This window comes from Aptenodytes patagonicus, chromosome 3 (assembly GCF_965638725.1).
Source record: "Aptenodytes patagonicus chromosome 3, bAptPat1.pri.cur, whole genome shotgun sequence".
Lineage (NCBI taxonomy): Eukaryota > Metazoa > Chordata > Aves > Sphenisciformes > Spheniscidae > Aptenodytes > Aptenodytes patagonicus.
Genome location: NC_134951.1, coordinates 100472698 through 100495310, shown reverse-complemented (window position 1 = coordinate 100495310; position 22613 = coordinate 100472698). Strand labels below are relative to the sequence as shown.

Here is a 22613-nt window from a genome sequence, read left to right as displayed (position 1 = left end):
GCTTATCAGGACGCTTATTTATAGAGTCTTATTTTTGAAACATAAATTGGTCATGTAATTCTGTAATTCTTTTTTGCTGTTTAATTATCAAAAAAACCTTAGGACCCCACTGCCAATCCAAAGAGCTTATTTAATATGCTTCCTTTATAAACCAAACCAACTTAAATACATTCCAGATCTTTGGCTAAAAGACAAATCTTCTTTTCTCCTACAGGGGGATACACATGCAGGTAACTATTCTAGATCACAGCCAAACCTTGTGATGTCACTATAGAAAAAAAAAAATGCAGAAGTGCACAGATAGAACTGAACAGCTGAAATATATTGCTATTGAATTAACTTATTTTCTTGACAGATAGGAGCCTACTGCTATGTGGAGTGTTCAGCTTTAACACAGAAAGGACTGAAGACCGTTTTTGATGAAGCTATTATAGCTATTCTAACTCCAAAGAAACACACAGTGAAGAAGAGAATAGGCTCAAGATGCATAAACTGCTGTTTGATCACGTGAGATACATTTGACAATGGCCAGGCTTACTGTGAAATTCTACTGAATTTAAATACAATGCATTAAGTACACAGTGAACTTGTTACAGGTTTGAAAGCTAAAACTACGCTTCTGCCTTCTACAACCAGTGAAATCCAGAGGAATAAAATCAAACTCAACGAACTTGTAATAAGAAGCCACCACATCTGTTACAAATATTTTATTCAGACTAGAAGGTACAATCTCTCAGGGTTACATAGTCTAGAGGAAGCAAAAACTGCACCATGCTGAAACGGCATCTGTGTGATTTTATTGAGTGGAGATGCTTGGCCTGAAATACTCTAAATGAATTTGGGTAGTCTTCTGCTTTGACTATACATTTCTCCCTCTCTCTTAAAAAACCCAACTTTTGCACAGTCTGTATGGAATCTGCACAAAGAAATACCTTGTCTCTCTTTGCTCCAGTTATCTGCTTTTGTATGTAAGCTGCTTCCGGTTCCAGTGTATCCACAGAGGTGCAATAATCAGACCAGCCACATAGCCAAAGGTAGCTCCGAGGGAACAGGAAATGGGCCATACCTAAGGGGAGAACACAAGGTAAAAGCAGACAATGAGGAAAACGTTTGTGGTTTTTTGTACTTCGTGAGCACAAATTCTCAGTGTAATCTAGGTACTGAAAGAAAGTACAGTCTTATTCTACTTTAAAGCTTGATGTGCTTTCCTAAAAATGCCAAAAGTGTAACAATCATCTTCATGAACACTAAATGCTGTTGTACAGTTTTTAATTAACGTGCATTAAAATGTAACCAGGCTTCTGGCTATTGCAGACTTCAGTTCGATATTCCCAAAACTATGTGAAAAAAAAAAAACTTACAAGTATTTATATCCCCTGAAGTGTTCAGCTAACCTAACTTCCTGTTCTGCTGCACACGTTTGGAAACCTACAGATTTCTTGGCAATTTCTCCTTCCAGTCTCTCATGGCGTTCTGAAACTTTTAGAGGTGTGTATAAAGGAACTAATACTCAAATAAGGCCAGAGACTGAGATGGACAGAGGGGTTTTCTTTCTTTTTTTTTTGTCTTGAAAATTAGGCAGAGAGATGAATTTCCCTCTGGCTAGCAGTAGGGAGGGAACATAAATTTGGAAACTGACAGAACATCTTGCACCCAGTTCAGCAAACATGTAGTAAGCCAGTTATGTTAAAGAGAGCTTTAATTATAAGCTCTATTTCCTAGTATAAGAACAAGGAACTGACTCAATACAGCTGACTCACTTTCACAAACCATCTAGTACTGAGGCAAAGAAGTAATGGATTCTCCCCCCAGCCCTTTTTTTTTTTTCAAATTGGTATTGATTTGCAGGGAGGAGTGGCCAAAACAAAACTTAACCAATCCGTCCTCAGATGTAGCTTATATTACCAGTCAGCTACATACTGCATTTGATGAAAGTCTCAACTAAGTTGGTGACTAAAAATATTTATTGTAGAATAAACTGAATTCCCATCCCTCTTCAAAATTCTCCTTTGCATATTTTTTTTTTGCAAGGACAATTTTGCACTTCCTGCTGTACAGTGCATGTTCCTGAAGGCAAGTACAGACTGCACTCTCCTATTTTTTTAATTTTTAAAGTAAGGGGGATACTTCCACCTTCTATAGTACTTGAGACTGAGAAATGCACTAGACATTAAAGAAAATATCCACATCTCGGTATTCAGCCTGCTTTTCTACTTCATTTTGACTTGCAATTCATGAATATCAAATGAACTTACTCTTAATGGTACTGGTTCCTCCTTTCATTCATTTTCCTAGCTCTGATTCTTCTCTTAACTTCATTATCACTTGGAAAAATATATTAATTCACATCCTTTGATCATGGGAATTTTAACTAGGAGTAAGAGTAACGTATTTTGTCCTCTGCTGTTTCATCTTCACATTCCTTAGCATTTGCAGTTTCATATATTATTTGGAGGTCTTAAGGAGTGTAGCAAAGATGACTATAAACAAGGTGCCTTAGGTACTCTTTATTGACCTTGTTTCATTCTTCCATTTCTGGACATTCTGTCTCTGCTACTTGTTTTTGTTGCTGAATATTTTGGCTCTTGCCTCTCAAACCAAAGACTTGCTTGTTTTCATTGATTTAACAGTGGTATTGTAGATGTTCTATAAAAAACCTTGAGATGCTTTGGCATGGTAAGATATTATGTATATTTAAAACTCACATGAGTTTGTGGCCTTGGCTAAACTTAGGCTTCAGGTGGATCTTTTCAACTTCTAAGTGAAATGTAATTAAGTCATTTCTAGCATTTTGCATATTACACATGTCTAAAGGACAAAACAATAAAAAAGTCCCTGAAACCCCAGCTGCTCACTCAGTAACGTTCAGTTGGAACAGGAATCATACTTTCTTATCCACTGATGAAGTCAAATACCATTCTAATATCCACAAAACTACGGACAGAGGCTTCATAACTCAGTGGTCTTTCTACATCAAGTTTTCTGAGTGATCAATGATCCTTCATTAAATTTTACCTACATTAGGTGAACCTGTAGTTGCCTATTTGCTTTTCAGAAGTATAGCTAGATGTTGGACTCTGAATTTTTCACAGTCCCTTAACTAGAGAGTCAGTGTCCCTGGTGACCCATTGACCCTGTATCTTTTGGTATTTTGTGTATGGTGGGCGATTGTTGGTACGATTAAAAGGATCTCTGATTATTGTTGTAGCTTCTTTTACCTGACTGAACTGCAACTTGGAACATGGTTTTTCAATAGTCATGTAACTTTTAATATTAATTGTGCCTCTGTCTGTCTTCCAAAACATTCAATTTTTGCTCTGCTTTTTAAAAATCAGTGTTACCTTACAGAAGTTTCAGGCTGTCTCACTTAACATGAGTCTCTGAAATCCAACTCTCACCAATGGCAGCTGGCAAAGATAGGGGGCAAAGGGAAGAAACCATAAAACACTCCATCTCACTGTCTATGAATGAGACAGAAAAGAAACACCACCTCATCCTTTCTAGTGCCATAGAACAGAAGGGTACTAGGCCAGGTACTCATTCTCATTATGCTGGTCAGATGGCCCAAAGTAGTTCTGAAGGCAGTTTGATTGGCCTTTTGAAAACTCCCTAAGCATAGGAGTTAAAAGCCCAGACTTAAGAGTATTGCTGTCCTTACGCTATTTTCTCTAACCCTCAAGGCGGGGCAAAAAACCCCTAACAAACAGGCAATGATACTAGTTCTACACCTTTTATTCATGACTGCTGGCCTTTAGGCTACATATAGCCAGATGCACCCATGGGTATATCTAAAACAGCAAGTTATCAGAGAGACATTAAGATGTAGCTCTTAAGCACATCAGCAGCATTAAAATAACAGCCCTTGCATATGCTGCTTCTCCATCTATGAAAGTGGGTTGCTTTATTTTGCATTAGCTGCTGGTCTTGTTTTTCTGAGACCCAATCACTTTCCGCTGGACCTTTTTAAATGAATTTGACTTGCTTGATCGGTCTGCTTTTGCCCTGTCTTTCATATTATCTCTTAAACTTGGTTTAGCTTCCCTGACTTGGTATGAACTGCCTCTAAGTGATAAAAATCTAAGCAGCTAATGTCCGTCTGCCTGTTTTAAGAGATTCCATTCCTCTTGTTTAAAGTATGCAACTTGCAATACGCCCCTCTCATCCCCTGAGAACTATTCAGCTCAGTTTCTCCTACTTTATGCTCCTTTCTGCCGTGAGGAAGCTGACGTATCCTACCCCAATACTGATGTCATGTCTAGGCTGCCTAACTGCACTTTTTTTGAGGGGAAAGAAGGTTGATCTGGAGAGAAAAGTGTGGGGAGCGCAGGAGACAGGACAGAACATTCTTCAGGAGACTGTCATGAAATGCCTTGTCTGTCCCAGCAGCTGGTAAGCATCAGCTACCATCCTCACAGACTAATAGAAGAGTCAGTTTACATATCAAGTGCATGCAGAAAAGGGCAATTTTAACAACCTGTATATGATTACTAGGAATCCTAACAGCAGCTTGGCAAAAACAAATCTCCACCTACATGCTTAACAAGCACAAAAATTGCATTTTAAGGGACAGAGCATGAGCCAGTGGTTAACGCAAAACAATCCTGACTTCTGCTATTTGTTTAAATTTTCATTTTGCCTCTTCTTTTCATCTGGCAGCAGTGATAGGACCTAACAGAGATTTCTTTAGGCTAGCTAAATAGACACTGCAGAACTGCAAGGTTTCTAGTATATATTAGAACTCATTTTAAGAATAAGGACTCAAAATAGGAATTGCCAGCCTTTCAGGACACAAATGAGCTAGTTTCCTCAGCACTCTTTAGAACACCTATGAACTGATGTGAGAATGCTTAGCATATTGCAAGGAAAGCAGAGCATGTTGCAGGATCCCAGCAAGGTATCTAGCTCTGCTGTACTATGCATGTAGCTACTTAAACCAGAATTCCGACTGCATGACAGTTTTGTCATCTATTACAAGTCTGTAACTTGCATCCCATACAACAGGAATTACATAGACATTGATAAGGACGTAAAGGCCAGATTCTTACAGGCCAGAGCAGCAACACCCTAATAAAGTTTTTAAAGATACTATAAAGTAAGCAGCTGACTGCTGGAACTTTAATTATACAAATGCAAATACAGTAGGGCAACCTACTGTACTTACTTTTTTTTTTAGTAAACTGGTCCCATTCTTTAGATGAGTGCTTTTCTTATATTCCTAAACTCGATTTTTTTGTATGCTTATTATTTCAAAAGAACCATTTCTGACTGTCAATTAGAAAGCTATGTAACAATTTTTGTTTCATTTTAAAACTGAGTAAGTGAGCACAATTACTTTCCCTCCCTGTTTCTAACATGCCTTAAATTCCTGATTGTTTAGTCTGTACTGTCTTAAAAATTTCAGTACGCCTTTAATCTATTTTGGTTGCATGCACGTGTTAACTAAAAGTGTCTTATCACATTGTACAGAATGTGTGTGTTGACAAGCACATGCCGAGGAGAAGAAAGCGTGAAGATTTTTTCAGGCTGGCATTTGTAACTAGAAGTTGTTTTTGTGGATTTGTGTTCTAAAGTTATAGCAAGCATAACTGCCTTGGATCTCACCATTAAGGTTTACATTAAGAAAACATATCATTAAATAAACAGTGATAACCACACTAAAGTGGAACAAGCTTCTACCTCTGTTTAAAAAACCTCAAACACTGGATATTATCCCTTCTACTCACATAAAGCAACTTCTTTTACAACAGAAGTTACACAGTAGGTAGTAGATCCAAAAGCAAACATGAGAAGGAAACTCTCTGAGCTGTGTTAAGAATAACAAAGCAGTGTGAAAGTTTGTAGTCCTATTTCATCTTACTCGAGTAACCACCAAGAACTGTACCCAAGATTCTCCAGATTATTTTTCAGGTTACAAATGTCTGAGAGGTATCTAGGCTAATATTTACAGTCATATTGGCTAAATTACATGGCAGTCAATCAACTCATTTGAGTTCTATCAGCCCTATCTATTATGTTTGTGGTATCCAGTATAAAGTGGGAATACATCAATTTCACTTTTACCGAATGATATGAAAACACTGTAGGCAGAATATTGTTTCAAAGTCACTTTTTATCATTAGTAACAGGTACTACAGATCAAAATTATGCTACAAAAAAAACAGATGGATGAGTGGGCATGCACACAGTAAACCCAGGGACATGTTTTAAAAGTCTGTTACCAAAACATGCAATAAACCCAGGAACTTCACAATTTCCCAAATTCAGTTGTTGTCAATGATGAATGGGGTGTCTGGAATACTAGTTCCACCACATATAAAGTGTGCTGATAAGGTTTTAATTATACCATCTTGTTCTGCAGTTAAATTACCTCAGGCTGAGCAGAGAAAGGATGTGTCACAATGTGTCTAGTAACACCTAAATGATCCCGTTCTGTTTCAGTGGTGGGTGTGCTTTAAGGTGCCACTTCTCAGATGACACATGAAGCCAGGATCCGAATCACATGTGGTTATTAAAAGTACACCATCAACTTAAAATAGACAATCTGAAAAAACTGAGCAACTGTAACAAAGGAAGTTATTTTCTATTTCTTTGCTAGAACTGTCCTAACTAACGGTAACCCTTACATACCCACTGTGCATCAGAGGGCTAGAAGCAACTAGAGATGGAGGTACAACTCTTTAAACCTTTTGAACATTGTCTAGAATAGCCTTATTTAAATGATCATAATTAAGCGTTGCAAACTATTTTTGAAATTGTTTAAGAATTAGATAGTAATCTCCAAACATTGGCAAAATTATCCTACCAGTCTGACACTTACAATAAACTGAAACATGCCTTGCACAGTAAGTCTTGAAAAGTTTGGGGTTTTTTTTGTGGGTTTTTTTTGTTTTGTTTTTGTTGTTTGTTTGTTTTTTAAAATACAGAAATGTAACTACTGTAGGGACTATGTGCATTCCTGTAAGGCAACTATCTTTACCTTTGTCTGAGATAGGCTTAATTCTGCAGACCTATAACCAGGAACAACCACAGAGCGAGTAGGCCTCCCTGACCAACTGTTATGCATAATTACAAAATAAATTTTTCTGAAAACTAGCAGAGGGGCAATAGTCATGGCCAAATTATGTTAAAAAGTTACTTTAAGAACAACAACAGAATAATGAAAAACAATGAATCATCAGGATACCATCTGACCTTCAGCAATATATTTTATACTTCTAACAGAAATGCTTTATACATTTTTCATTTCCATTCTGAAACATTATTCAGATAATTAATGTCATTTTATTTCCAAAACAATATTCTGTTCCTATTAAGTAGTATTTACTTAGCGTAAAAGTTGTTGTATGCTAAAAAATGCATTTTACATTATTATTTTTAAATGTAGACAGGCCCACTAATCTGAATATCCCCTGTATGCAATATTTTTCAAACATGAACATGGAAAATAAAGTGAAGATTTTCTGAGACATCTGTATTTATCTCGGTTTTGTTGCGTGTCACAAGAGGTATGTGTAAAGAACCAGTATGTTTTCCTTGTTTTTTTAATAACTCAGGATGAAGTAGCATTTTGGTTTTAGCCAAATCATCATTTTGATGATGAATTTCATACCAAGTTTACTCCACAGAAGTCTGAAGTACTTTGAAGTAAAAACAAATTCTAGTGAAAGATACACAAGACGTATTGACATTTGATTTTCTGATCAGGTAAGATATAGGTAATGGTACTACAAACTTCTCAGCTTCTACTAATGTATCTCAACCATGATGTAAAGGGATGACTACCATGTAATTTTTCAGTTCTTCTATTAAGATTGCAGGAAAAGATGCTAGTCCCAATACAGACAGCTAAGGACTGGGAAATAGATTAGCAAAAAGTGAACCTAATGTTGCCCTCAGTTGCTTTTTCTTTTAAGGCCACAAAGCAGCAACAAAATGACACCAGAAGAACTGCCATATGTATCACTGTGGCAATTCAGACAACACGTGCCTTACAGAAAAGTGCAGGCAGATTTATTCAATACTCTACTGGAATTCCAGCATCCTCAGTACTCTTTCCTTCAACCTCTTGTTTGCTTCAGGTGAGTGACTACAAGGCCATTTTCATTTGAAGCCATTTCTAATGAACAAAACTGACTTCACAGGAGTGGCTTTACATACTCCACTCTCTGAACTGGATTACAGTCAATTTAAAAGTAGACTGTAGGCACTCTGAAATTGCCTACAGTTTAGAGTGTAGACACTAGATTTGATAAAGTGCTAAATCCTGATCAAGTGGAAAAATACACCAATTCAAGACACAGTGCTTAACTTTTTGTGTGAACCTCAAGTTATATTAGATTGTTCTAACAGAGCTAAATCAATAGCAATAGCATTTTTCATTCCAAATTCATAGTGCATTTCTGCACCTGCTGGATGTCAGATGTTTTTGCCAACTTTTGACATTTCAGGGCTATAAATGGAGCACAAGGGCAGCAGCAGCAACCCTTTGGTTTGCTTTATCATGTGATATTTCTCAACTATTGTTGACCCATCCAGTTCTTGTAGTACCAATTTCGCCTTGTCTACAACACTCCTTAAATAATGAACTGTCTGAAGCTAAAGGTACAAATGCAGCTGTGTTTCCATAACACGTTGTTACACCACAAACACTAACCATAACCAATAGAAACATCAGAACCAGATTTTGCAACAAGCAGGCTTAAAGGCCTTAACACTGCTCTCTAAAATGATTATACCACTTTAGTCTTGCCCATATAATATTTAAACCACGTTTTCTGTTCTAGAGCAGAACCATTTCCACTACGGATTTAAAAAACAATAAATTTGTTCACAACAAAAAGTCTAAAATACAAAAACAAAAACAATCACTAATGAAACCTGTTCTTATCTCAAAAGCTGGTCTTGAGTCCAAAGACTAAGCTATTCCATTTGAGTCCTTTTTTGGATCTGAGAAGGGTAAATCCAAAATTGTAATCCTCAAGCTCTCTGCTTTTAGGCTAATACGAGAAACAGCTGATGTCAAAAAAGCATGACAGCTTAATACTTTATTCATGCAGATGCCTAGAAGTAATTTGGTTTCAACTGGGCTCTGATTAGTTTTAAGCCTACATTAAGATCTACATGATTTTTTTCAGACCTTGCTTGGGACTTAATTTGTAGGTGTTCCCATAAGCATACCAGCTGGATTAGGTTCTATACAAAACACTGACAGTCCATGTCTTTTGGGGGGATTATTTTTTTTTTTTTTTTAAATAAAGAACCTCTTCCTGCAACTGCATTACGTACAGGTATTTTTATGTTCAATGAGTCAGTGGTTAGATCAGTCACTCAGGAGATAGGCAGTCTGCACTAAAGATTTTCTTTCCAAACAAAGCAGATCTGCAACAACAGCAGAATCCTTTATGAGGGCCATTCTTCTTTCCTTTGCGTTAGGCTGAAGACAACACAGAAAGGACCTCTCCTCTCCCATTGCTACAGTGAAAGAATCTACTATGAGTTTCTGTAATCACCTGACATCAGGTAGCAAAAGGAATACTCTTGCAAAAAGGGGTTGCTAGTGCCCAGTGAACTTCTGAACAACAACGGAAATGTCTCTTGGCTCTGAAGATTTCTGAGACAGCAACGCAGAGCTACTACATGCAACTCAATACCTGTGTTGTTGAATCCATACTACTCAGTGGGGATAGAAAGACAAAAGACTCAGGTCAACTGTTGCATTAAGTTCAGTGTTTCCAGAGAACCTGATTCATATATATCTCAGCTTGGCTGAACCGGGAAGCAGTGTTTCCTGGGCAACTATTGAAAATGCCTGGCCAGGACACTTTGGGTCCTGCCCCCCCCCCCCCTTCTTCTGTGCCTTGGTGACCAATATGTAAGAGATCACCTTCACAAAAATACTACATTATCAATAGGTGATTGAAAACTTGAGAGTTGTGAACAGGATCTCTAACAAGCTACTTTAAAGGGGTTAATTTCGGCCTTGAAGATTTGTTACCATTTTGGTGCTTCACTGTGTTGCTTTGCTGAGATAATTTGACTTTAAAAAAAACTACATTACATTTTAACAAGAACTTCTTTCATTTCCCCTTATACAGCAGATCTTAAAAAATTAGCACTTAAAACTGCGGTTTTCTAAGACCGTTGAAGTGGCAGCCTGCAGGACTGATAAGCAAATTTCTCTATGGCTGCTCTTGAATTGCTCACATGATGATTAAAGTAATGATCAAGCAGTTCAGATGCAAAATGGAAAGCAAGATTTCTTCCCCCACCCCACCATTTTAAACCCTGCAAGGTAAAAGGCGGAGAAGTGGGGATGGGGAAAAATGAGGGGAATTTAAGGGAAAGAACCCAGCAGCAAATGCTCTGGATCTAGGCACAGGAAAATTGCTTTGATGCAGGAACTGATAGTCAGAAAAATCTCCCCTGCCAACGTTGGTATCAGGAGTATGTCAGAAATGAGGGTGGAGATGGTGAAGGAAAAGGGAAATGCAGACATACAGTTTCTGCTGCTGCCCAAATTCTCTGGGGAGAATTCATGCCCAGAAACAGCTAGTGACAAGTTATGGTATCTGAGGTTTCTGCAGATGGCTTTGCTGTTCTAAAGAGTCAGATAATATCTTTTTAGATGTCTAAGTATAGATTATAGAGCTTAACTTTCGTCAGTCATGTTTGGCTTTTATTGACTTGGAAGAGTTTTCAAACAGAAAAAGCTGCCAGACCATTACCAAACTTTGTCTCCTACTATGGGAAGATGGGGGAATAGACAAATAAAGTGAAAAATTAACTGTGCTTAAAGTATCTTTCTTAATTTATTAGTGTCTTTGTTTTGTTAATCAGAGCCTACTGACAATAATTTAAGTTTTCCTTATATCATTGGTGCATAAAAGGTGAAATTTTTATACACAGCATATTAGCAAAGTCTGAGATTTTGAGAATAAAATAAAACCTGCTAGATATGACATGCCATTTTAAAATCCTAGCTGAGCAAGAAAAAAGTGCTTGCCTCTCATTGGAACAGGAAAATGAATAAGACTTCACAAGAAGATATGAGATTGCATTTCAAGGAATCCCTTGATTTTTGGGTTACGTTCACATCCATCAACAATTAACTAGTGCCAACACATACCTATGTCAGATTGATGGTGAAACATCTTACAAGAGTAAAACCAAGTGTTTTTAGGGAAGAAAACCTTTTTTTTTTTTTAACTTAAATTATTAACCTACTCCTCTATTATTTTTTAAGTAGAAATTTTAGTATCTCATTACACTGTTGTAAAGGAAGGCTGGTGGCATAAAAGCAGGCTGTTAGCAACTTATGGAAGACAAATTTCCATTGCAGCTGTAAGCCATGAAGTCTCTACAATATCAGAGAGAAAAGTGTGTTGCCTGTTACACTGATTTCTGAACGAAACCTTTGAAACCATCTGCGTAGATACTACTCAGCTGGGAGTATATGAGCTTGGTAACCTGAGGAAAGAAAACATCCACTGAGGACATTTAGGAAAAAGTGTTACTCATGTCATCATTTTATGGCAATTGCAGACTTCAGTTATGTTTAATGGAATAATTTCTCCATGCCAACAAAAATATTAAGAAAATAGCAGACATTTGAATTTATAAAGACAGACTCTACAATGCCAGCTTCACGTTTTTTTATCATGCAACTACAAAGCTAATGCTTGCCTGCCTTTGAAATCAGAAGGTAAGTTTTTAGTACAGTGCTTTGGCCACACCATTGCCACAAATCAATCTAAATCCATTTAAAATGCATTCTGTTAAGTGCTTTTATGGAAGATAGAGGGGAACTAAAACACTACGAAAGCATCTTTCCTTCCCTACCCATAAACAATAAAAGCTACCAGACTGAAGGCAGACAAACTTGGAGCCATCTTCATCATTTCACATTTCTCCTCCTGCTTGTCTAGCTGCTTCTTATCAACATACTTACAGCTCTATTTCATGATAAAATTTGCATGTGACAGACACTCATAAATCTATAACAAAGAACCTATTAAAAATGGAGGTAAAAATTTTGCAGTTTACTTCCTTACACTGTAAGCACAGATGCTTCCGATGACTTTTTAAATGTTTGGCATAACCCTGTAGGAACAGCTTATGAGTAAGTCCAATATACCTGTACAGTTTCAGAGCAATTTTGTGTAGTGTGCATATCCAGAAAATTAGTATTTCTATATTTATGATAAAGGTGTACACACTAACCTGCCAAGGCCGATCCCAATCAAGAGGAATAGGAAATGCTCCAAACCAAGCTCCAAGTATACTGCACGTGGTAGTAATCTGTAGACTGCTTTCCCAGATGGACATAGCTCTGTAAAAAGAGCATGTTACAAGATTTCAACAGCAGCAGAAGTTACCATGTCAGAATTTCTCCCAAGATTTTTGAGACTACAAACAGATATAAAAATCCATATATTTGATAAATAGCATGCAGGTTTCTCCTAAAAGATACAAACTATATGTAAAATGTAAGTTGCATATTTTAGCTATAATTACAATCTTTCTATACCACACATTCAGCAGATTTTTCTCCCCTTGAGATGTTTACTGCAAAAGCTAATTTATTTTACCTGGAAATACTCCTTTTGAGCTTGAAACACTGCTTGACTGAGCAAATGAAAATATCACAATGATACTGTGTGCATTGCAGGGAGAAGCAAACATGAAAGGGTAGCATGGGATTGTATAGAAAAGTGCAAGCACAGTCACAAGTACTCTTGGTGTAGACATGTTATTATTATTTGATGACTATGACAATTTGAAATTTAAAATAGAAGTCCATTATGTGAATATTCCAAGCAAATTTCCATCAACTGAAAAGAAACATTGCAAATAAATGTAACCTGCACGTTGCAGCCCTTCAGCAACATTGCATCCAAGTTCAAGTACGCTGGCCGCAGGATAAATTTATTGCACGCTAAAGAACTCTTGCATTGCCAATCATGGCACATATCGTACCACATCATAAGAGATGTTAATGACTTCAGTCCTCAGTTTATAGCCTTCTACCACTACTGACTTCAAAAGTTTTGGAAAAGTTGGGTTTCTGTTTAATAGATAAGCACTTATTGTCCATCATCAGTCTACCAAGTGGTTGCTTTGCTTTTCTCAAGCCATGAACATTTGAGTACTTGGTACCAATTAAGAAACAAGAACAGCAGAAGTTCAGAACACAGTAGGGCACAGTTCTGAGGCAGGAGAACAGTGTTGAAATCCCTGCTCCAAATCAGTAAGGTAAGAGACCTGAATCTTACATTTGCTACATCTCAGATTATAAACACAAACGTAGCTTTAGCTAACAGAAGAAAAAAGATGTGCATTTTTATGGCTAGTAGACTAGATGGATAGTAAACTCTGAACTTCACATGTGCTGTTTAGGTTGCATGACATGAAAGCTTTAACCCTACACCTTGTTTTGAAGAGTCTAACTTTCTGATTTTACTTCTGAGTACACCTAACTCACTGCTGCATTCGCTATTGACCAAACGGCTCACAAGTGTAAAACAAACATGTTTCATTGTTTGCAAAATAAAGGTCATACAGATTATAATATTTATGGTGCAACGTTGACATTTTGAGCAGAACTGTTTCTTCTACAATAACCCCATCCCCTTAACTTACAACACTGCATTTCAATTCATAATCCTACCAGCTTGAGATTTTTTTTTAAAGGGAAAGGTCCTGATTTAACTATAAAATTGTTTAGGAGTCTGCACATAGAAAATTCTTGTAAATTATTTTCAGAAGCTGAATAACTGAGCAGAGAGCTGTTAGGCAGCACAGGGAAGAGAACATTCACTACAGCCTTAAAGCAGTGAAAGAGCCAGCAGAATATACCGAGGACTGACTGAGGTACATTTATACCCCACAAGACATCTTACCTGGTAAATCTACACACATACTGCTGTACCATATGGAGATATCAGCTTGAGTCCAAAAGCAAAACAACAGAATTAGCAAGGCACAGTGCCTAAGTGAAGAACAACCACTGGTAGTTTGGCAACCATTTGAGCTGCTAATTCAACCACTCTGCAGCATGAACACTGGCTACTCAAATACAACCTGACTTGTCCTCCAACATTATCCCGAATGAACAGTGCTTTCATTATTCTCTTCTCTTCGTGGAATGCCACCTATCTTTTTGCAGGTATTCTTTAACCCATTAAACCATCACATAAATCCCTCATTTTAATGAGGCTAACAACTACAGCACCATTTATAAACTTGGAGTTTTATAGGTTTCTTTATTTGTTAAGTATGAATAAACTACAACTAAGATCATTCTGCAGGCAAAGCTAGCAATATTTAAGATAATAAATGATCACTAGTGGCACAAAGGCCTTTTAAAGCCTAAAGTAATTATTTAACCCCTTTAAATAATACAATATATTAAGTGCTGTTTTAAATAGTGCTTGAATTAAGAGGTTAGCCAACATAAAAGAATTTACTAAGACAGCTCCTGGAGAGACAAGATCTGGAATTTTGGGCTACGGCAGGACTGAAATACTAAGCAGCACTTAGAATTTGATGATGCCTACCGTTACAAAGGACATTTCCAAGTCTGTAAGAGTACGCAGTTCACCAACAAGTGATAAGATAGGTGAAATGAGAACTGGAAGGAGCCCTAAAGTTATGGTTTTATACTACTTTTTGGCAAGCTCAAAATAAAATCTATTTCCTACCCAGGTGACATCTTAAAATTGCTATTATACCAGAAATTTCAACACAATTACTCAGACTAGTGATTTGAAATAAACAGTCTCTAAAAGGAGCAATAAAAATCAGCAATTGAAAGCTGATTTCTTAAAGGCTTTTATGCAGGAGGCTATTTCAGCCAACAATTACTGAAAAACCATTTAAAGAATAGTCACCTTGCTTCTGTTAGTGCTGATAACCATTTCTGTAGCTTTTATTTCCCTCTATCTGCTTACAGCAGTCCGGTGAAGCTCCCACTGACTGGAAAAGGGGAAACATAACCCCCATTTTTCAAAAGGGAAAAAAGGAAGACCCGGGGAACTACAGGCCAGTCCGACTCACGTCTGTGCCTGGGAAGATCATGGAACAGATCCTCCTGGAAGCTATGCTAAGGCACATGGAGGACAGGGAGGTGATTCGAGACAGCCAGCATGGCTTCACCAAGGGCACGTCCTGCCTGACTAACCTAGTGGCCTTCTGTGATGGAGTGACTACGTCAGTGGACATGGGAAGGGCTACAGATGTCATCTACCTGGAACTCTGTAATGCCTTTGACACAGTCCCCCACAACATCCTTCTCTCTAAACTGGAGAGGTATGGATTTGATGGGTGGACTGTCCGGTGGGTGAGGAACTAGTTAGATGGTCGCATCCAGAGGGTAGTGGTCAACAGCTTGATGTCCAGATGGAGATTGGTGATAAGTGGCATCCCACAGGGGTCTGTATTGGGACCATTTAATATCTTCATCAATGACATAGGCAGTGGGATCGAGTGCACCCTCAGCAAGTTTGCAGATGACACCAAGCTGAGTGGTGGGGTCAACACGCCAGAGGGATGGGATGCCATCCAGAGGGACCTGGACAAGCTGGAGAAGTGGGCCTGTGTGAACCTCATGAGGTTCAACAAGGCCAAGGGCAAGGTCCTGCACCTGGGTCGGGGCAACCCCCGGTATCAATACAGGCTGGGGGATGAAGGGATTGAGAGCAGCCCTGCCGAGAAGGACTTGGGGGGACTGGTGGATGAAAACCTGGACATGAGCCAGCAATGTGCACTCGCAGCCCAGGCCAATTGTACCTTGGGCGGCACCCAAAGAAGCGTGGCCAGCAGGTGGAGGGAGGTGATTCTGCCCCTCTGCTCTGCTCTGGTGAGACCCCACCCTGGAGTCCTGCATCCAGCTCTGGAGCCCTCAGCATAAGAAAGACACGGACCTGTTGGAGCCAGGTCCAGAAGAGGGCCACGAAAACGATTGGGGGATGGAACACCTCCCCTATGAAGAAAGGCTGAGAGAGTTGGGGTTGTTTAGCCTGGAGAAGAGAAGGCTTTGGGGAGACCTTCTTGCAGCCTATCAGTACTTAAAGGGGGCTTATAAAAAAGGTGGCAGCAGACTTTTTAGCAGGGCCTGTTGTGACAGGACAAGGGGGAATGGCTTTAAACTAAAGGGAGGTAGATTGAGACTAGATATAAGGAAGGAATTTTTGACGCTGCGGGTGGTGAAGCACTGGAACAAGTTGCCCAGAGAGGTGGTGGATGCCCCATCCCTGGAAACATTCCAGGTCAGGTTGGACGGGGCTCTGAGCAACCTGATCTAGTTGAAGATGTCCCTGCTCATTGCAAGGGGGGTTGGACTAGATGACCTTTAGAGGTCCCTTCCAACCCAAACTATTCTATGACAGCATATGATCAGTGTCATGACATTGGTCACAACACTAGATGTCAGAATACCGAGTCCAGAGATAGGTGACATCGGCCCACCCCTTTCCAAACGCAGAATTAGTGAAAAGAGCCCTATTTACAGCCTACTTAGAATTGAAGTTTTTATGATGTAGAATACACAAACTTACTTTTCTCACACATTCTATGTGTACATAGACTATAAATATACGACTAAGAACAAATTGTTCAAATTTCTTAAAGTAATTAAGAAAAGAGAAATCTATTTGGTCCATCAAATCGACATTTCCAATTCAAAAGTGTACTTGGTTTGAAAACGTGAAGCATGTGCAATTTTCTGTCTGAGCTACAGTTGTGTTTCATGCAAGTGTTTCATGTATACAACTCCCCTACCAACCGAACACCTCTCCTCCACCCCACCAACAACCCAAACTTTATAATACAAACAATAAACCTGCAGTGTCACAGATTACATGTTATCATGAGACGGCACATATAATCCACCCCCTAAAGGCATGGGCACTTAAAGACTGATCTTGTAGTAACCTTATTAGAAGTGATTTTACTAGCAGTGACTGCACTTCCAAGTGCTGCAAGTAGAAAGAGAGAAAGCTAAGCACCTCTGCAGAAAAAATAAGCACTTCGCAAGACTATCCCCAAAAATATTTGTCGGCCTGACTTAGTTGTACCATAGCTATTATGATGCAATAGAAGTTACCTGAATGTAACTTTATGAATAGCCCTATGACAAGACATGAAGCATATCAGTATTTCCACACTAGACCAGCTAAAACATCGCAGAAAGCTATCCAGAGCAACAGCCAGGTAATTAATCTGTTACTTATTTACACTTGATATATCAGGATAAACTTTCTTTTTCTAGATGTCTTTTTCTGTCTTTCTGCAAAGACAATAGCACAAGCACATTTTGATCTTATAAATATTGTATAGGCAAATAAGCGTAACAAAAATAAATGCCGGTAGTTACTTAAGTCTAAATTGTATTCAGACGTTTTTAAAACACATTCCTTTTTCATACTAAGCTATACACTTAATCACTTTCCAGCTTGCTGTTTCAGTGCAATTCAATTAGCTAAACTCTTCTTTCAAGGCAAACAGCTGTGTTGATATGACCTAACCATCCTTTTCCTCCGTTCAACAGTCCCACCTCATTCCACATGGTTAAGTTAGAGACAACCTTTTAATACGTCATGTCTACACTCAGCTCATGCCTGAACGCAAGACATTCCAACTCATTCATGAGGTCAAATGAAAAAACACAGGATTATTTTTAAAAGAGCAGCTTGCTACAATCCATAAAAAAATTTTGCTACAATATTTCTTTGTAGTCTATTTTCATTCAAAGGGTAGTCTAAATAAACATCATTATTAAATAGACATTTTATTCAGATAACGTCACATGGCTCACTAGTAAGAAGTATGTGCAAGTTGTCACAGCAAAAATGTCAGAACAAGACAACTCTGTTTCCTATGCAATAATTGTGCTGAAATAACATTAAGATCTAGACTAGGAAAGAAAGAAATTGACAGGCATTCAAAATCTAACCTGGCACAAAGACAGACTGTTGTCAAACATCTGTTACATCAATTCAACTATTATTTCCAGTTGCAAAACCTCCAAAGATGACTAAGAGAATCAGCAATGATTTGTTTTAGCCAAACAACTCCATGCTTTTATTAAAGTCTATTCAACCCTTCCACTGAAAATAAAAAACCAAGCATAACTGACTTGAATAAGGATTCAAGATATTTTTCAGTAAGCTGAGAACTGAGATAAACCAAAAGTCAATAACTGAAACTACTATAAAAAGTCTACTTTTGTCCTCCTCTACAGAAGTTTAAACCAAAAGTAACTCCATAGGTCAGCAGCGTTATACAACTTTTCACTTTCTTTTGAGATGAGACTTCACCCTTATGAACTACTAAAAGGGAATGAATGCTAACATCTTATTATTAAATCTCAAGCATATGTGGGGCTTCTTTATGTTTCAGTGTCCCAATCTTTCAAAAATCCTGTTATTTAGTGAGTGACAAAAGGCAGAAGAGAGACTACTTCTGAAAAATACATTATCCTTGATACATGCTAATGTCATGGCTGTCACTGAGGTGAAAATGAGGTAAAAAGGCTCATTTTACTTTAAACATACTCTTGAAAAAAAATAATGCTTGAGAACTCTGAACACTGAAAACAGCTCACTTTGAAATTTGAAAAAAGCACGGGTGAAGATTACATACTTAAGACCACAGTAAATTATATATCATTTTCACCATTATATTCAAGTTAAAAATACTGTTAAAATAGTGTTTGTTTTGGCTTGTTATTCCTACTTCAAAAGCTGTATTTACGAAGGTACTATTGAATCATGTGCAAGATTCTCCCTGTACAGCTCAGTCTCAGGTCTCTTCTTTATTTGACAACCATCATACTGGACTGCACAATGGTTTTACACCAGTAAAATGTGTGTTTGAAACTTTACTTCCTTCAAACACATATAAAGTGAGAGTTAGTGTCTGGACATCAAAAATAAAAAGCCAGTTGTCTGAATCAATGTCTTCAAAATACATAATAATTTTCTTTGTCAGAAAAGTTTTCATAAGCCTGTAATTACAAACATGAAAAACACACACAAGTCAGGAAGTTTTCCTTTCTTTACAAAAAATTCCATGATATATTGTTTACATAAATTCTGTCCATTTCTATTCTGGGTAAAATCAGAAACTTTAGAACTTACCCATTTTTACTAAATACCCGTATCCACGCTTGTATGTTTGGTCCCAGCACACATAAACATTGTAAAGTAGTAAAGGTAGACAGGAGAACTGCAAACAAAAACGTCTCAGTCACTGACCTACAAAGAAGGAATATTACAAAATTAAGTGAGGTGGTTACAAATTTTCTAAAAGTTCCATGATTTAGGAAAACAAAAAACAACCTCTAAGTCAACCTGTGAAAGCATGCATGCTTTCTTAAACCTCATGTAAAAGAATAAAGTATTTTCTTCTTACTCTGTAGAATAGTAAAGAAAGATGGAAAGAATTCTGGTATATGTTTGTTATCTCAACAAAGACTGAAATGCAGTAATTATTTTAAATGCCCGATACCTGTAACATTTTAAAAAACACAGGTGTACCTCATATAGAACATTAGTTCTGAAGTGAAGTATGCTTGGATATTTACTTCATTATTCCCTTTATTTTTCTAGTTTGATGTTGTGGAAGCAACCATGAAACCAAACTACATGATGCCACTGTTAGTCAGTAACTTAGTATCTCTCTCAGAAATCAGGCTGCTTCATGCCTCGCTTTTTTTTCAATCATTCCTAAAAATTAAAACACTAATATCAAAAGGATGAAAGATATGCAAGATGCATGTTTTAGAATCGTATGGGGAAAATGACTAAATGAAACTTGGAAAATTGTTTGTACCCGTATGTTTAACATAAATATTAAAGTAAAAGGAGTTGTTTGTAACTGTCTTGAACAACACATCTCCAAATACACAGAAATTGTAAGAGCCAGCTTCTAAAAAAAAAAAAAACCAACCGAAAAAAACCCCAACCAAAAAAACCCACAACAAAAAAAAACCAACCCCAAAACCAAAAAAAAAACCCAAAACAGCCACCCTTCTTCCCCCAGCCAGGAGCTTATCCTTTAACTTCCAATGTACCAGGAAATATACAAGTACCTATACCAATATCTGCAAGGAGAACTGCCCCTTAAAATGTTTAGAGAAAGACAGGGTCTTCTGACTTACTCTATGAGAGGTGCTCCATAAAGAACAATAATCGCATGAAATAGTATGCAAGACATGAAAAAGTATATACAGCATTTTAGAAATCTGGATATCTAAAAAAGAGCAATAAAATATCAGAATAATGTTTCAAAAGAAAAGAGAACATAAGTAACATACATAGCCTATATCTTATCAATAGCACTGTACTCTACCTATTTCTTTAATTTCAGCTACAGCATAGTATGATAATAGCATAGCATATTTCAAAACACTCCATCTAAAATTTTTTATATGCGCCCTAATAAGGCAAACATACAAAAAAATGTAACTGGAAATGACAAGATAAACAGAAATTATTTCATTGGATATTTTTACATTTCTGTTTTACATCTGTTATGTCCATTCATTAAAAGGCATCTTTCACAGAAAGTGAAAAAATATTTAAAAGCAAGAAAATATGTAATATGAAAAAAAAAGACATTCAGAATCAAATGTAATACTTAAAATTACATGAAATAAAAACCACTACATTTTGAACTTGGCATCTTAAATTCTAAACCCATTTGAGAAATGTCCGTGACTTTCTATAAATCTGCAAAACACGTATAATTTTCTATAAACTTAAGCAACAGTTTCTGGGTACTCACTATATCATATAGAATCATAGCCACTTGATAAACAGTTCTGGTTAGGTCTGTTCTGATCAGGCCACCAATGGAAATCCATAATTTCACTTGAACACTTTCTTTTGATATTTATTCCTTATGCTAGGCTGGGATGAAATCTCACCTAGAACACGAAGCCTGCTTTATTTTTAAATCACAGATGGTTAAAATACTTGTTTTCCATAATGACTGTGTATTTCACATCCCCCTCAGTCAGCAAAACTAGACAGAAGCTTTGCATACAAAGATACTGCTTTCAGGGATTTTTGCTTAAATGTTTAAGAATCACCACACGAGAGCACTAAATCTTGCCTGACTCAGGAAGTTGGGAGTGCAAGGCTATCCATCTGACTTCAAAATGCCGGCGTATTCCCCCACTCCTGAACAAGTTGTGTGCTACTCCAAATTCGCTTTGTTCAAACCTATTTCATTGGGATTCATACCTTTAATGCTCCCATTACAAACTACAAAAATTTCTCCCAGATTTAGATTCTTTTGCATGCAAATTTCATCATTCAAGGAAATGTAGCCATTTTGACACTTTTCCACGTCATTTTTTAAAATTTACCAACTTTGTTTAAATTGTAATGAACTAGCCTCCGTTTTATGTCTCAAATTCTAAAAACTATTTCTCTTCCTTTAAAGTTATTAGAAACTTATAACTACACATGAGAAAAGTGTTTCTTCGTAACGCCGAAGGTCAGGCCTGGACTATGAAATGAGTTCTGCGCCCGTTCAATTTTGCCGATTTTTGCCACCGTGCAAATTGTTGGAAGATCAACGGCTGGGACTACAAACACCACCACCTTGACAAGAAAACGGAAAGGCACAGAATCGCTCACCTGAACAGGTTATTTACAGGTAGAGAAAGTTTAACATCAGGAAAATATTGGAGAATGTATTTCAAAAGGTGCTACACTCAGCTCATTCATGGAAAACAAGAATTCACCACCAAAAATTGTCTTCTTTCTTTCTTTCTCATTTGATTATTTCAGTGAAAGAATCTGCTTCCCCTCCATACTGTCTGGTAGCAATTCAAGAACAAAAATCTTACCTTCTGAGCAAACGAACTTCTCTTAGGAGACAGATTTGGTTTAAGGACTAAGTGCAAGATTATGTTAAGGGTACTAACACAAACAGAACAAACACACAGCCACGCGAGGTGTGTTCCCAAAACTGTGAATCCGTCCCAGAAGAAAGCCGGAACAACCGCTGTCAGAATAACTGAAAAAACACAGAGGAGGTTGGCAGCCAAGAGCCTCCTTATTTCTGCTTCTTTCATTCTGTTCCCTATTAACCGGCCACCTGCAAGACAGCAAGCCGCACCCCGTTACTGAACCACAGCACAAGCACTACGGGGCAAGATTTTTCCTAGTCGCAGCACGCAAGGCAGAGCTCTCCGCTTAGTTTGGGGGTGAAAGCGATTATTTGGGGGCGGAAGGACGTCATTCGTTTAAAAACCAACCCCAAACCCACGCGCAGAGCAGCACTGCGCTATGAGAGCTGGGCGAGCTGAGCGCTCGCACCGAGCAGGCAGCCTGCCCCCGCACCGGCACCCCTCACACCACCGAGCGCGCTTCCTGACAGAGGCAACCGCCTCGGCCCCTTCCGCGCCCGGGCTCTCCCAGCCGCCCGGGCCGGGCTAGCTCCTCGCCGCTCCCTCTTCGGCCGGAAGACAGCGGCGGGACGGCCTCCTGACAGGCCTCGCTCGGCAGCACCTGTCCCGGGCCGTTAAGGGGGGGGGGTGAGGTGCCGGTCCGCCTCTTACCGCAGCGTCGCCGCCGCGGTGCGCGCGCGGGGCCGCCCGGCAA

At 38.2% G+C, this 22613-nt stretch overlaps 2 protein-coding genes across 3 annotated transcripts in view; one reads left to right on the top strand and one right to left on the bottom strand.

Moving 5' to 3' along the window:
* RHOQ (ras homolog family member Q) overlaps nt 1-7466 on the top strand; it is a 26637-nt gene extending 19171 nt beyond the window's left edge. The window contains exon 5 of the mRNA XM_076334409.1: nt 356-7466. Coding sequence (XP_076190524.1) covers nt 356-511 — 156 coding nt within the window. The 3' untranslated portion in view covers nt 512-7466. The remainder of the gene's footprint in view (nt 1-355) is intronic.
* Nucleotides 693-22613, bottom strand: PIGF (phosphatidylinositol glycan anchor biosynthesis class F). 2 transcript variants are annotated; one of them, XM_076334406.1, is made up of 6 exons: nt 22571-22610; nt 21857-22107; nt 20159-20250; nt 19137-19253; nt 12220-12328; nt 693-1066 (listed from the first exon to the last, which is right to left on the bottom strand). In XM_076334406.1, the coding sequence occupies exons 2-6, from the start codon at nt 22082-22084 to the stop codon at nt 953-955; spliced, it is 660 nt and encodes a 219-aa protein (XP_076190521.1). In that variant the 5' UTR covers nt 22085-22107; nt 22571-22610; the 3' UTR covers nt 693-952. The 2 variants fall into 2 exon arrangements, with proteins under 2 accessions (XP_076190521.1, XP_076190522.1); XM_076334407.1 differs by lacking the exon at nt 693-1066 and adding an exon at nt 6092-11466 and having other exon boundaries at nt 22571-22613.

Bases quoted from the DNA above. Each gene is read 5' to 3' on its own strand.
- PIGF (XM_076334406.1), bottom strand. From the start codon at position 22,084: ATGAAAGAAGCAGAAATAAGGAGGCTCTTGGCTGCCAACCTCCTCTGT. The intron at 19,254-20,158 runs GTAAGTCAGAAG...CCTTCTTTGTAG, and splicing joins TATGGAGCACCTCTCATAGA to GTCAGTGACTGAGACGTTTT. The intron at 1,067-12,219 runs GTTAGTGTGTAC...TTCTCCCCTTAG, and splicing joins ATTGGGATCGGCCTTGGCAG to GTATGGCCCATTTCCTGTTC.